The 13,736-nt window shown below is 39.2% G+C and overlaps 1 protein-coding gene across 6 annotated transcripts; it reads right to left on the bottom strand.

Annotated features, from left to right (window-relative positions):
• Nucleotides 1–3,208: 3,208 nt before the first annotated feature.
• On the bottom strand, nt 3,209–9,545 carry LOC106578701 (glucagon family neuropeptides). 6 transcript variants are annotated; one of them, XM_014157812.3, is made up of 7 exons: nt 9,213–9,545; nt 8,767–8,871; nt 7,636–7,770; nt 7,020–7,124; nt 6,301–6,435; nt 5,700–5,820; nt 3,209–3,695 (listed from the first exon to the last, which is right to left on the bottom strand). In XM_014157812.3, exons 2-7 carry the CDS (start codon nt 8,862–8,864, stop codon nt 3,687–3,689), a joined length of 603 nt encoding a protein of 200 aa, XP_014013287.1. In that variant the 5' UTR covers nt 8,865–8,871; nt 9,213–9,545; the 3' UTR covers nt 3,209–3,686. The 6 variants fall into 6 exon arrangements, with proteins under 6 accessions (XP_014013287.1, XP_045558141.1, XP_014013285.1 ...); XM_045702185.2 differs by lacking the exon at nt 7,020–7,124; XM_014157810.3 differs by lacking the exon at nt 3,209–3,695 and having other exon boundaries at nt 4,774–5,820.
• Between the last annotated feature and the right edge of the window lie 4,191 nt (nt 9,546–13,736).

Raw genomic sequence — 13,736 nt, 5'->3', positions numbered from 1 at the left:
TTCTTGGCAATTTCTCGCATGGAATAGCTTTCATTTCTCAGAACCAGAATAGACTGACGAGTTTCAGAAGAAAGTTATTTGTTTCTGGCCACTTTGAGCGTGTAATCGAACCCACAAATGCTGATGCTCCAGATACTCAACTTGTCTAAAGAAGGCCAGTTTTATTGCTTCTTTAATCAGGTCAACAGTTTTCAGCTGTGCTAACGTAATTGCAAAAGGGTTTTCTAATGATCAATTAGCCTTTTAAAATGATAAACTTGGATTAGCTAACACAACGTTTCATTGGAACACAGGAGTGAGGGTTGCTGATAATGGGCCTCTGTACGCCTATGTAAATATTCCATTAAAAATCTGTCGTTTCCAGCTACAGTAGTCATTTACAATATTAACAATGTCTACACTGTATTTCTGATCAATTTGAAGTTATTTTAATGGACAAAAAATGGGCTTTTCTTTCAAAAACAAGGACATTTCTAAGTGACTCCAAACTTTTGAAGGTAGTGTATGAACTCTAAATTGGGAACAATTGACCTCACATGTGGCTCTTTTTATTTTCACATGTGAACCTTTCAGCTCAACATGTGAAAACAGCTATTTTACATGTAAAAATGTAATTTCACATGTGACATTTTTTTGTAAGGGAAGTAGTGGAATGGCATGGGGGTTTTAAGGTAAGTGGTATGCTGTTCAGCTAAAACAGTGTAAAAATAAGGAATCAGTGACAACATGATTACATTTAGTGTACTCTGAGCTTTCTGCTGCACCACCAACTCTGCAGCATTCTCAGAAGTCCCCTACACACTCATTACCTATAATATGTTTCTGCACTTAGCAAAAGAGTGCCATCTGCACTGTTATTTACTCAATCACTATTCTCGCATTATTGATTTAATTATTTCAACAATTTTGGGGGTTTTCTGTATATTGTCTAATGTTGGTGAGGCATATTATTCTGTTTTCATGTTACTCCTGAATCACATTGATAAATATAATATTTGTTCTTGAGTGTATTATACAAAGCTGAGATTTACTGTCAATTCCAAAGTGTAGGAATACAGGTGAATCAGTCATTGACATAGACGTGATGGAGTAGCAGGAAGATTGGATTGCCATGAACCAAGAGGTTGAGGTTCAATAATATTTACTGTATAAATAAATATACACAATGTAATCATATATGTCAAAATGTGTTTAATACATAAGTTGAAACCACTGTGAGTATTTGGTGACCTTCCAGGGACATCCTAACAACTCATTTTTGTTTCCCAGGCATCACCTGTGAAATCTCATGTGAAATCTATGCACATGTGAACATTTGAATCCACATATGAAAGGTTATGTGATCAAATGGGAAAATCCACATGTGAAATATCAGCACGTGAAACTTTTCCAAAGCCACGTTTTCACATGACATCCCATGTGAGATTTCTCATGTGAAATAAAATATGACATGTGCAAAACATGTTGAAATTTTACATGTGAAATCATGTATTTTTTCAATAAGGGCACCACAGTGGAACACACTCAGGCACCGTAAAGCCCCTCCACTGCGCACTTAGTCAACCATATAGATAAATCTCACCCAGAACACAGGTGTAGAAACGAAACTAAAAAAGGTTCTCAGTGAAACCAAACAAAGTCAGAGCGACATAGTATGTGCTTTATTACAGCACTTGATTCCTATGATATTTCTAACAAATTGTGTTCATTCCACACAAATGATGTGGTGTCCATTGCATAGTCACTTGCACTTCTAAGATGGGCATGATGGTCTATCTTCTGTTGTCTTTGTTACCATGGGGACTGAGGAGCTGGGTGTTCTTGTATCTATTGTGGGACTGGACCCATGACAAAGCTCAAACCCACAAGCAGCCTGTTAAGAGCCTGCCTGCCTGGGTTTAATGTGTGTGTGGTGGGTCGAGTGTTTAAAATACAAATGTACAGATAAGTAAATATGTCTGACCCATCTGTAACCTCACACTAAGGTAGGGAGCAACATCAAATGATTGATTAGTGTTGTGCACAGTAATATTGACTGCTTTCGGATGGAGAGCCACCTCGGTAGCTATAGACACTTGTTGGATTGGCTATGTAGTATACCATATGTGTGCATATACATGTGTGTGTATTGTATGTAACCTTTAGGTCTAGTGTTTTGCATGTTGAGTTTATTTATTAGATTTTCCGCATTTCCTCACTTCATTCCTCACTTCATTTTGCTCCTCAATTTATGCACCTTGGTTGGAGAGTTTGAGAGTAAGGTAGCGACCTTTTCTATCAGGGTAAAGAACGTGCCATTGAGAATTGGTGGTCTGATATATTCTGTAGGCTTGTTATAGACGCCATCATGGCCCTAGTTCTTCATCTGTGACGTCCTAGTCGGATGTTGGGTGCAGCAGGACAGCAGGTGGGTGGTACTGGTCGGGAGATCCCTCCCACGTCTGTCTCGCCGCTGGTGCTGTCCCAAGAGGGTCTGGGGGTATCGACACCCCACCAAGTGAAGACTCAGGGTTTCACAGTATTCACACCAAAGAGCAATTTAGTGTTCTTGGATTCTTTGAAGGGCAGAGACAGCAGTCTGAGTTTTCACCCTTATATCCACGATTCCTACGGGTAGTGTATCTCTTAGTATCTTAATGTTCATTTATTGTACTTATAAGACGATTCACTGTATTTATTGAGGTTATTTGTTTAGTAAGACATTTATGGACAGCAAGGACATTTGTGGTTTATACTGTGCTTTTAGCAGTACAACATTTACTGTATTTTTAGAAGACTGTAGTTATGGACACTTGGTTCCTTTAATATCCATTTGTTGTTGTTTTTGTTTGTTGATTGTTTCAGATGATTATTTAGAGTACCCCTATATAATTATGTGATACCCTTTAGGTGCCTAGATACCTGAAAAACGGTATTCTCTTGTACTTTGTCCTAGTCTTCTCTCCCTCTGTCCTCCTTTCTGTGATTTCTCTTTAGGCATTTTGGTGTGATGGGCTAGTGAGAAAGTACACGTATTGGATGGATGCACTATAATGTGTGGAGCAGGACTAAAATGAGCTAACAATTATTGTGTATTGTTGTATAACAATGGTACTTTACAGTGGTACTGTTCTAGCATCCTCACCTATGAGCTGAGGATGAACTACTTACAATGTTATGGGTTTAAAAGATTAGACGAAATTGTGTTGTTTACAAAAATTTATTCATACAAATTCCACAACACCGTTTTTTTTTTTTTTACATTTATAGACTTAACCCTTGTGGATCGCCATTTTTTTCTCATTATAATAGTACTCTCTAATATCAATTTTCTACACAATAAATATATATATATATTCTAAGTTTAATCTTCACGTTTAGTAAGGCTGTTGGCGCTTTCAAAATGATACACATTATGGAAAGAGGGTAATCATGATGCTTGCAACTATCTACCACAAATCTCTAAGTCTAAGTGCTCAACAACAAAAAAATCGTAAAAAGAAATGATTGTGAGCAAGAGTGCTCGGAGACTACACCTAATGGCACTAAAGATCCAATCAAATGTCTGTGCAACACAAAAACAACAACCAAATGGTGAAATGTAAGCTGATGATTTGCAGCATTGTAGGGCTACTAAATAGCCATCTGTGATTCGTGGCGATTTTAAAGTCGAAGCAAGGCACCACAGCCGCAAGCTGCATTCTGCGTCACAAAGCCTGGAGGGGAATGCAGAATTAAAGAAAGATTGATTTCATACACACAGGCACAGATCGAAGAACTTTGCCCTACTGCTAAGTGTCACAAAGCTCAAACCTAACCTACAGTGTCTGTAGAATCTGCCTGGTGCACTAGTGGAGTTAGATCTCCTTGCAATTTAGGGAAGTGTGAATATGATGTCTTGGGGCCAGGAAATGGAAGTATACTGTACGGATTCAGAAGCTACATTTTTCATTATCTTATTAACTATTTTTCATGGTGTCGAGAAATGGGATGGCTAATACAGAAGTAGCGAACCCAATCATGCCTCTAGTGAGAAGAAGTGTGGCTTGTTCTGTCTATCTGTCACTGATGGGTACAAGTGAGATGATAGGCCAAGTTCTTCTAATGAGGTGTGGAAACCTTTGTCTGGTAAATTCCTTTCACTGCCAAAAATCACCCTGTTTTCTCTCGAATCGATTGGTCATGGACTCTCCTTCTTTCTCTGTGTCCCTCTTTCTCTTTGTTCTCCTCTCTCGCACCCACTATCCTCATTCCTCTCTCTTCCTCCCACTCCCCCTCTCGTACTTGGGTCTATCTAGCACTGAACAGGTTTTCTCTGCTTCTCATCTTGTGATCACTTACATCAAGAAAAAAGAGGCAAGTAAACTGAGAAGCTAGTTTGGAATTGGTGGTGTTCAGAATAGTACAGGCACGGTGAAGTACGTTTAAGGCTTTGTCTAACTGTTGGTTAGGTAGAAGTTTGACTGTGCTGTGCTTGGGCTGCCAGGATACGTAAGGATTATTCAAAACAACAATCATTCAAGCATTGTTTTTGGCATATAATACATTGGAATGTAACAGAATCTTATCTCAAGTCCCATTGAGAAGAGACTAAAAAGAAAACATGACGCAACTCTTTCTAAAAGCTTCTCCCCTGCAGTACATTCATCTGAGCTTTCCTATACAGAAGACAGGGGTGAGACGTTCAATCAAACACTTTGTGCAGTAATGTTGGGGAGAGAACAAAAACAAAACAACATCCAGAAAAAACACATATGTATATACGTCAATCAGTGAGCAAAGAAAACCATCCAATTGCAGTAGTTTGCACAGATTTGGTGGCTAGTGCAATTACTTTAATCATGCGATCTAGCTTTACATTGGTTCACATGACAAGATAGGGGAAAGCACAGTAGACCAGGAAGGTGCAACACGTCTTCAAATTGCCTCTGAAATGTTCCTCATGAAAAATAAAAAATACATTGAAATTAAGTGAAGCCACATAAAAAGTATAATGTCAGTGGAAATGGTCTCAATTTTGTTATTGGACTTTCTTTTTGAGTCCGATGACCATTCAGGTTATTCTATGTTCATGATGCTTCTTATGTGGCGAGAAGAGACAAATGGAAAACCTTTAACAGCATTCCAGGTTTTCAAGAGCTTTTCAAACACATGTATACCACTACAGAGGAACACGAGATAGATACTTTGCACAAAGTTCAAAAGTGTAAGCTCATTTTCTTTAACACTGAAGAAGAAGAACAGGAAGGAAAAAAAAGCTCAAAAGCACTCTGGTCCTCATCTTATGAGGGTCATGGAGGTCATAGGGGTCATTCTAACAAGTATTCCACTTTAGTATTTGAATTACCACCATATATAAGGATTCTAGAGCCTGTTGGGTCATGTCTGTTTTGGCCTTAAATAAATAATGTATTTATAATACTGTTTAGCAGTCACATTATTATCCTACAGCCTCCAATGAGATATTTATGGGGAATTTTAAAGGATTTACAGTATATCCATACACATTCAATGTTCATACGTATACTGCATGCAGTATAGGTGTGAATATAGATACAGTTGTACAGTATCTCTAGGGAGACAGGAGCACAAACGAGAAAGGAAGAAGACTTGGTTGTATTTAGTATCTGGAGCTAAGATCACAGGGTAAGGTGAGAAAAAGAGGGAGGGACAAGAGACATCCCTCAAGACAAGGCCTCGGGAAAGAGCCTGGAACTCACCGGAAATTCGGGAGAGAACTGTTTCAGCCAGTCTCCCAAAATAGCCTCAAACTCATCCCCATCCGGTAGGGCATCAAAGTCTATGTCTTGTAGAATATGGTGAAAACCTAAGTCTTCAGGGCTGTTGTAAATAAAGACACTAAGCTCTTAATTTCAGTTGCCACAAAGTAACATTCAATACATTGATTGTCTTTTAAACTATTTATTTCCTTCTCATTCATATCTGGATTTAAATGTTTAAAAGACAGGGTAAAGAGCATATTGATCATGTGCACATCATTTCATCTTCTTTTTCTAAGTAGGTCTAAAAATAAATAAATATAGGCTATATTTAGGTTGAACAAAAGGATTGGTCCACAAAGTAGATCTGTGCGTTCTCAAGTGCTTAAGTACAAAAGAAAAACAATATTATTATCAAAATATTAATTTTAATGGCTTTACTTCATACATAAATACATGTTTAAAGAACACAAGAGCGATCCACCAATTGTTCAGTTTTCTCAAAATGACTTGATCTGGGCTGTACACACATGGTAGTTTGGTTTAGCAACGCTACAAATACGCTAGCCGGCGTCCTTTGCTTCTATATCTCTGTCTATACCTTTTCCCAAGGACTGCCGCCAGGTATTTCTTGACTGCCATTTGCTTTCGGTAGCGGCTGTAGCTGTCTGTGAAGATCCCATCCGAGTGTCGCTTTGACAGAGGTTCTGAGTCGTCTTCCATGGTGCTCCCTCCACTAAGAAAGGGGGAGAGCAGGATAGTTTTCACTGTTAGGAGACGCCTACCCTGCCTCGGAATGTAGCCCATAGACTGCACTGCACAGCTCTTAATTTTTTTTATTTTCTCATCTCTTCAACTTTTAATCAATCATCCCAAATTGATTTTTATTTCGATATCATCATGGTTAGGCTGGCTGGTCGAGGATGTAGGGAATAATTGAAGCCTAAATTTATCTTCAACCCTTGGGACTAACCCCCTACCACCATCAATTATTAATAATGAAAATGAAATGTATTCATCCACGTGGATCCTGGGCTTTGCTACTTAAAGAGACAATATCAGCACTGAGATCCACCGATTCGATCTAAATCATGCCGCACCCGGATTTGCGCTGTCGAAGATTTTATCAAGTCAACCTACTCTTCGCCTGAAGGCGTCAAATTCAAGTCGGAAGAACACACACATAGACACACGGGACAATTTTGACGAAACATAGAATGAATAGTGAGTATTCGGAAAATCTGAGTTAGAAGAAAAACGAACACCAAAAAATAACTAAGATCACAAAATAAGAGACGACAACTAAGAAGATGTCCTTACCCTACACGCTTTGCCATCAGAGAATGGAGATATTGTCTTGCTGATAACTGACCCAGCGCTTTCCTGTAGGCTTTATTAAACATTCCGTCTGCATGCCTTTCGGTTCTGGGATGATAAAACGCCAAACAATAAATGATCACACGTAAGTGGCAACATACTGTATTTAGCCTACCAAATCCAACGCGTCATATGGGCTGCTTTCCAAAATGTGGACAATGCTATTCTGGTGAATTTCAAGAGTTTGGAAATGGCCGGATCATATTAAAAGCGTCTCGTTCTGTTTTAGTTCGCTTACTAAATATAGGATTCTAACTTGATTCTATAGCCCACAGAGCTTTCCGATTAGCTTCGTTTGAATACCAGGCTACCAAACATAGTCTATCTTGCTGCCATGAAAATGTGGGAAGTTTGTTATTTTAAAGGATCATTTTTTTTTATAGGTATTTCCATCAAAAGATTAAATAACAAAATGTGATTATTGACGGTACAGTACATTTACTAACATAAAACATATAACATAGATGAACATAAATATGAGCCCGATAATGAAATGTCTAGCATGAATGTCAACGACATTAAAAAAGAATAGGTTGAGTGTAGTTATAATGATAATCACCTTTTCTCGGGTGGGTAGTATAAAGTGTACACGTCGTCCGCCACAGATGGGGGACTTCTTAAAGCAATTTGATCACTGTCAAAAGCCAAGTCCGGTAACGAATTTCCATCCTCGTCATAAACCTCATTTTCAAGTCTGAAATCGGAAATGCATTTGAATATTATATGCTTTTTGATATAGGATTAATCATGTATAATCATGATTAAACCAATTCTGAAAATAAACACCGAAATAAATTACTTGCATTTTTAGATTGTATAGGCTACATTCCATGTTAAGAAATTAGAGGAATTAAAACATATTTGATAGGCCTACAATAGCCATAATGTATCTGCTTAAATGTGTAATAATTGCAATTGCTATTGGCCATTCCTAAGTAAGCTACAACACCTTACATAAAAACAGTGGAACCATAGGCTATATTTCCCAAAAGGCAACCGAACTCATCCACATCGGAAATGGGGGAAAAAACCTGTTTAATTTAAAATCATTTTAATTGTGAATTAAATAACACCATCTCAAAAACTACATTAAAATGTATAGTTGTGATTCAAAAAATAAAATAATGCAGATTGTGTCTGCTTAGTTAAGAGAATACAAAAGAAATCGATCTTGTTATTCTATGAATTAGTGGCTCCCACGTTTACCCCACGCCTCAGCAAATTACCCCTCTCTGTCATTCCCACGGGAGGCGTCTAAACGCAGAGATAGAGTTCTGTATCAGACGCTTGATCTACCAGTAGCTTGTAATATGCTATATTCCACTACTATGATTCCAGGCGCTCTAAAGCCCCTCATAGCAAAACATTGCAGCATATTCAAACTCAAAATAAAACACATATACCAGTATCTTTCAATGTATAGCATATATTTGTATACTCAAATTGACAAGATGCTCTGGAGGGGAAAACGGTGTATTAATGTAGGTATCTTCTATTTTCTTTTTTCTCCACACATTGATTGAACGAAAAAAAAATATAGCAATAAAAGGCATAGGTCTAGACCTATGTGGTTGCAGTAGGCTAGATCTAATACATAACTACTGTCCTCAGCAGCAGAAACAATGCGTTTTCCAATGTTAATTTTACATTCAGAGATGCTCAGTTGAAGGAGAAGTTTTCAGGTACCTACCTAAGGTTAGGATAGCTTAGCCCGAGAGGTGAGCAGTGGATGCTGTAGTGCATTATGATTCCATAGATGAGTAAGGCTAAAGTCGCTTTACTAGACATTGTCCTGCTGAGAAAGAAATGATTACAAAGTTAGACGTGCGAAAGCTATCTAGCATTTCCAAAGTCAGAGTGCGGGAAAACGGAATTAATGCATATTTTTTTAAGAATGGATAGGGTTTTCTTATATTTTGGAGAACAATACGCTCACAAAAATGATCCAAACTCCCCATCTATTCATCACTTACTGCTTGCGAGTGCAACAGTGCCTCAACGAACCTCAAGTGTGTTGCCCCAAACATTCTAAAGTACCAAATATGACCTCCAAACATTACCTCCAAACCTTCTAAAGTATAAGCCTGTTGCTGAATTCTCGTTTGTGTGTGTAAAAGTTCAGAAAGCATCACGTACCTATTGCCGTGTGGAGAGAGAAGCTGGCTGTGATCCGGTTGCGACTGCGACTGGGAGAGTGAGATAATCTCTCTCTCTCCCTTTCTCTCCTTCCCTTTCTCTCTTCTTCTTGCTTCGTCTGTGAAGCGTCTCTGCCGCCTCCTGATGCTCCTTTAATGTGTCCAACCCTCCGTGCGCTCACACATAAAACGCGATGATCGGATCTCTGTATGCACACAACAACCCCAGGAGAAAGAGCCCACACGTTTGTCTTCACAGAGGAAACTTTTTGTTCTGAAGACCTGCTTGCCTCGGCTTTTTTTATTCCTGAATCCAACAGCATGCCTTTTTCACTGGTCACACTAGGGGATACTATCTACGTCATCGCCCCCATCCTCTCGGAATGTAACACTGTAGTACTTTTCCTTTCCCGTCAATGAGATGGCCCGAGTCATAAAGTGCATATGCATGTTTAGTTCAACCACGTAATTGTGGGACAATGCATGAATGCTATTATTTGTCAGCGTGACATATATAAGCCGTAAGCCAAGTGAGATCATTGTGCGTGGTTAATTTCAATACCTCAACCAAATGACTAAAGTAAAATCGCCCCCGTTAAACTTAAAACCAACTTGACCAATCTTTCAATTATGGCCATATATTGTGAAAATGATCAAGGTCAAGTGCTTGCTTTGTGCCCCCATCGCCTTTAGCGCACGACAGGTAATAGAGCGGGAGTTGTCCAGTACTCAGGTGCTGAAACCCTGGGACTGACAATGGTTGAATCGGCGCGTTTTAGCAAGACAACGTGAAAGGCATGTGGTGCTTGTTCCACAGAAACAGAAAAAAATTTGAAACAGAAAAATAATAGTTAAATTCTGACTACTGAATGTTATCCTAAAATGTTTTAGGACTTCATAGCCTCCATGCATTCAATGCATTATGTACACTATATAGCCAAAGTATGTGGACACCCCTTCAAATGAATGGATTCGGCTATTTCTGCCACACCCGTTGCTGACAGGTGTATAAAATAGAGCACACAGCCATGCAATCTCCACAGACAAACACTGGCAGTAGAACGGCCCATACTGAAGAGCTCAGTGACTTTCAACGTGGCACCGTCATAGCATGCCACTTTTCCAACAAGTTGGTTGGTCAAATTTCTGCCCGTGCTAGAGCTGCCCTGGTAAACTATAAGTGCTATTATTGTGAAGTGGAAGCATCTAGCAGCAACAACGACTGATAGGACCGCCGAGTGCTGAAGCGGGTAGCGAGTAAAAGTCGTCTGTCCTCGGGTGCAACACTCACTACCAAGTCCCAAACTGCCTCTGGAAGCAACGTCAGCACAAGAACTGTTCCTCGGGACCTTCATGATATGGGTTTCCATGGCCGAGCAGCAGCACACAAGCTTAAGATCACCATGCGCAATGTCAAGCGTCGGCTGGAATGCTGTAAAGCTCGCCGCCATTGGACTCTGGAGCAGTGGAATCGCGCTCTTTGGAGTGATGAATCACTCTTCATCATCTGGCAGTCTGCCGGACAAATCTGGCTTTGGCGGATGCCAGGAAAACGCTACCTGACCCAATGCATGGTGCCAACTGTAAAGTTCGGTGGAGGAGGAATAATGGCCCTGGGCTGTTTTTCATGGTTCGTGCTAGGCCCCTTAGTTCTATTGAAGGGAAATCTTAATGCTACAGCATACAATGACATTCTAGATGATTCTGTGCTTCCAATTTTGTGGCAACTGTTTGGGGAAGGCCCTTTCCTGTTTCAGCATGACAATGCCCCCTTGCACAAATCGAGGTGCATACAGAAATGGTTTGTTGAGAACAGTGTCGAAGAACTTGACTGGCCTACACAGATCCCTGACCTCAACCCCATCGACTACCTTTGGGATGAATTGGAATGCCGACTGCGAGGCAGGCCTAATCTCCCAAAATCAGTGCCCGACCTCACTAATGATCTTGTGGCTGAATTGAAGCATGTCCCTGCAGCAATGTTCCAACATCTAGTGGAAAATCTTCCCAGAAGAGTGGCGGCTGTTATAGCAGCAAAGGGGGGACCCAACTCCATATTAATGCCCATGATTTTGGAATGAGATGTTCGACGAGCAGGTATCCTCATACATTTGGTCATGTAGTTTACCATTGGCTATTATCTGTTATGCACACGCTCAAACGATAGAGTTGCTCAATAAGCCATAGAAGCGTATGACATTTTAAAAAAAATGTAGCATGTACAACTGCCTCAAATCATGTCTCAGTGATACAAGATTTACTTTCTTGTAATAGTGATCTTCTCCACAGATACACAAAAATTACATTCTATGACAAATGATCATGTTGTATGCAGTTTTTCAATATTATAGATAGGGGTTGAATGGAATTTTATAATGGGAAATAGGAATCAGTGGAAATGATCATGGAGCAGCAACATACTTTGTTTTATACAAAATCCCAAATTAACCCCTGCAATGACAAATATAAAACTTAAAAATATATATAAATTGTCGTTTGTCAACCTGTTAACTTTCCATTGGGACATGTATTTTCAAGTGTCTTTGACAGTTGACCATCATTCATGAATGACCATTGCCTGTAAGTCTATTTCACACGTATGTCTGGATCATGTGTGGAATCTTTGGTGAATTATTCAGACCCCAGCTCTGACGTCATGTGACGAACATTTCCCCAAACTCATGTACTTTTTGTCTTTTTCAATGCGGGGATGATATGAAAAATTGCCCAGAAAAACGCCCCTTACATAAAGTGGTCGCTCCATGTGCTGAGCGAGCACTGCATCCAAGTGGTGATATGGAGTAAGTGCATCAGGATGAGAATAGAACATCATGAACCATCCAGTTTTGCAAACAGGATCAAATACTGACGATATAGACGACTATACATTTTCAGTTAGATCATATTCATGACTCTTCCAGACAGACTATGAATTCAATGTGTTAACAATTAAGTATAAGTATTCATAATAATTACATTTTTTAATAGACTATTTTGAACCACCGGAAGGGAACAGAAATATAGCTAAATAGAATAGAATAGAGTAACTTTATTTTTCCCAGAAGGAACTTTAGTTGTGGCAAGTCAGATAAGATAAAGATATATATTAAAGCAACATTTACACATGACAGATTCAAATGATATAGGAGGCATGTACAAGATCAACATAAGTCACAAACAAATCTATCACAAGCTAATACTATGGATAAAGTTCATGATTACATGGCGACTGTAAACCTACCATAGCCATGACTACTGAGAATACCTTTTTTATCAAAAAGATATCAATCGCCGAAATATTGTCCCATTTTGTGCCGGGTGAAATCTAATAACAAGAACACAATCAATAACCAACCCATCATCATTTCCAAAGTGCAGGATGTGATGTCTGTCAGGAAGATTGATAAGGTTATTTATATCCCATAATTTCTGAGTCATGCCATAAAGTGTTTACACAGAGTGCTTCAGCTACTTCCTGTCATAATATGTGGCCACTCTGAAACCAACCCTTTCCCAGTTTGTTGACAAAGGTTTACTGTAAGTCACTCTGGATAAGAGTTTCTGCTAAATGACCAAAATGTAAATGTGAATATTTGTTCGGAATATCCACCAAATCGTTAAGTGAAGCTAATGAACTGAAAGGGCTAATTGAGGCTGCAGCTGGCTGTTGCAACCACATAAGCTTTTACTGCAACCAAGAACAAGACCTGACCACAATCTAGAAAACTTTGGAATAAACATTTGGATGATGTCAGCTTCAGATGAGTTTGACGACATTTTCTCTCTTTTGTTTACAGCAAATACAGTGTTGCGTTTTTAAAATAGCAAACCCCTCACAAAAATATAACCTCTTTCCAGGCTTTATTTGATGTGTAACTGACTCATAGAGTTTCACAGAGTGACTCAGATTTACTCAGGCCTTCGGATAGGATCAGAGTTTATACAGCCCTTCATAACATCCATACCTCATACAAACTCCTGTTCTTTGTGTGTAGTGTGATATTGGCTAGAGAACTCATCATTGGCCCTTCACAATACCCCCTACTAGATCACCATGTCCACTGTTTGACTGAGTGGGTACACAAACATTCTGTCTGCTCAATCTCAATCTGTTAATGACTTTACGACCCACATCCAGGATTAGGATAAATTAAACCAGGCCATAGGGCATCTCTTATCATATTGAGTGAGCAACCAGGGGTGACTGAAAAGGCACATTGGACTCACCTGTAATAAGAATCACTTTCTGTTGACAATACTAATGACTCATTTATATAGGGTTGACAGGTACAATCTTTTATTTTGCAGTGGGCAAATATCTATCTCACTAGGGTTTGTGTGTGTGTGTGTAATTTATGCATGCGTTTCTTACAGCAGTGGGTTTTAATTAGATTTTGATTAAGAAATGTTTCTCGATTTCTTATTATTGAAATGATCAAATAAAGCTCCAAAACATTTTCCACGGATGGACTATAGTGGTTTGATTGGCTTTAATGAAATGTACAAAAATAGATGTCAAAACAGA

The sequence above is a fragment of the Salmo salar genome, chromosome 19 (assembly GCF_965601325.2).
Source record: "Salmo salar chromosome 19, fSalSal1, whole genome shotgun sequence".
NCBI lineage: Eukaryota > Metazoa > Chordata > Actinopteri > Salmoniformes > Salmonidae > Salmo > Salmo salar.
Note: the sequence above shows the minus strand (reverse complement) of the source record. Positions and strands in the feature narration are given on the sequence as shown.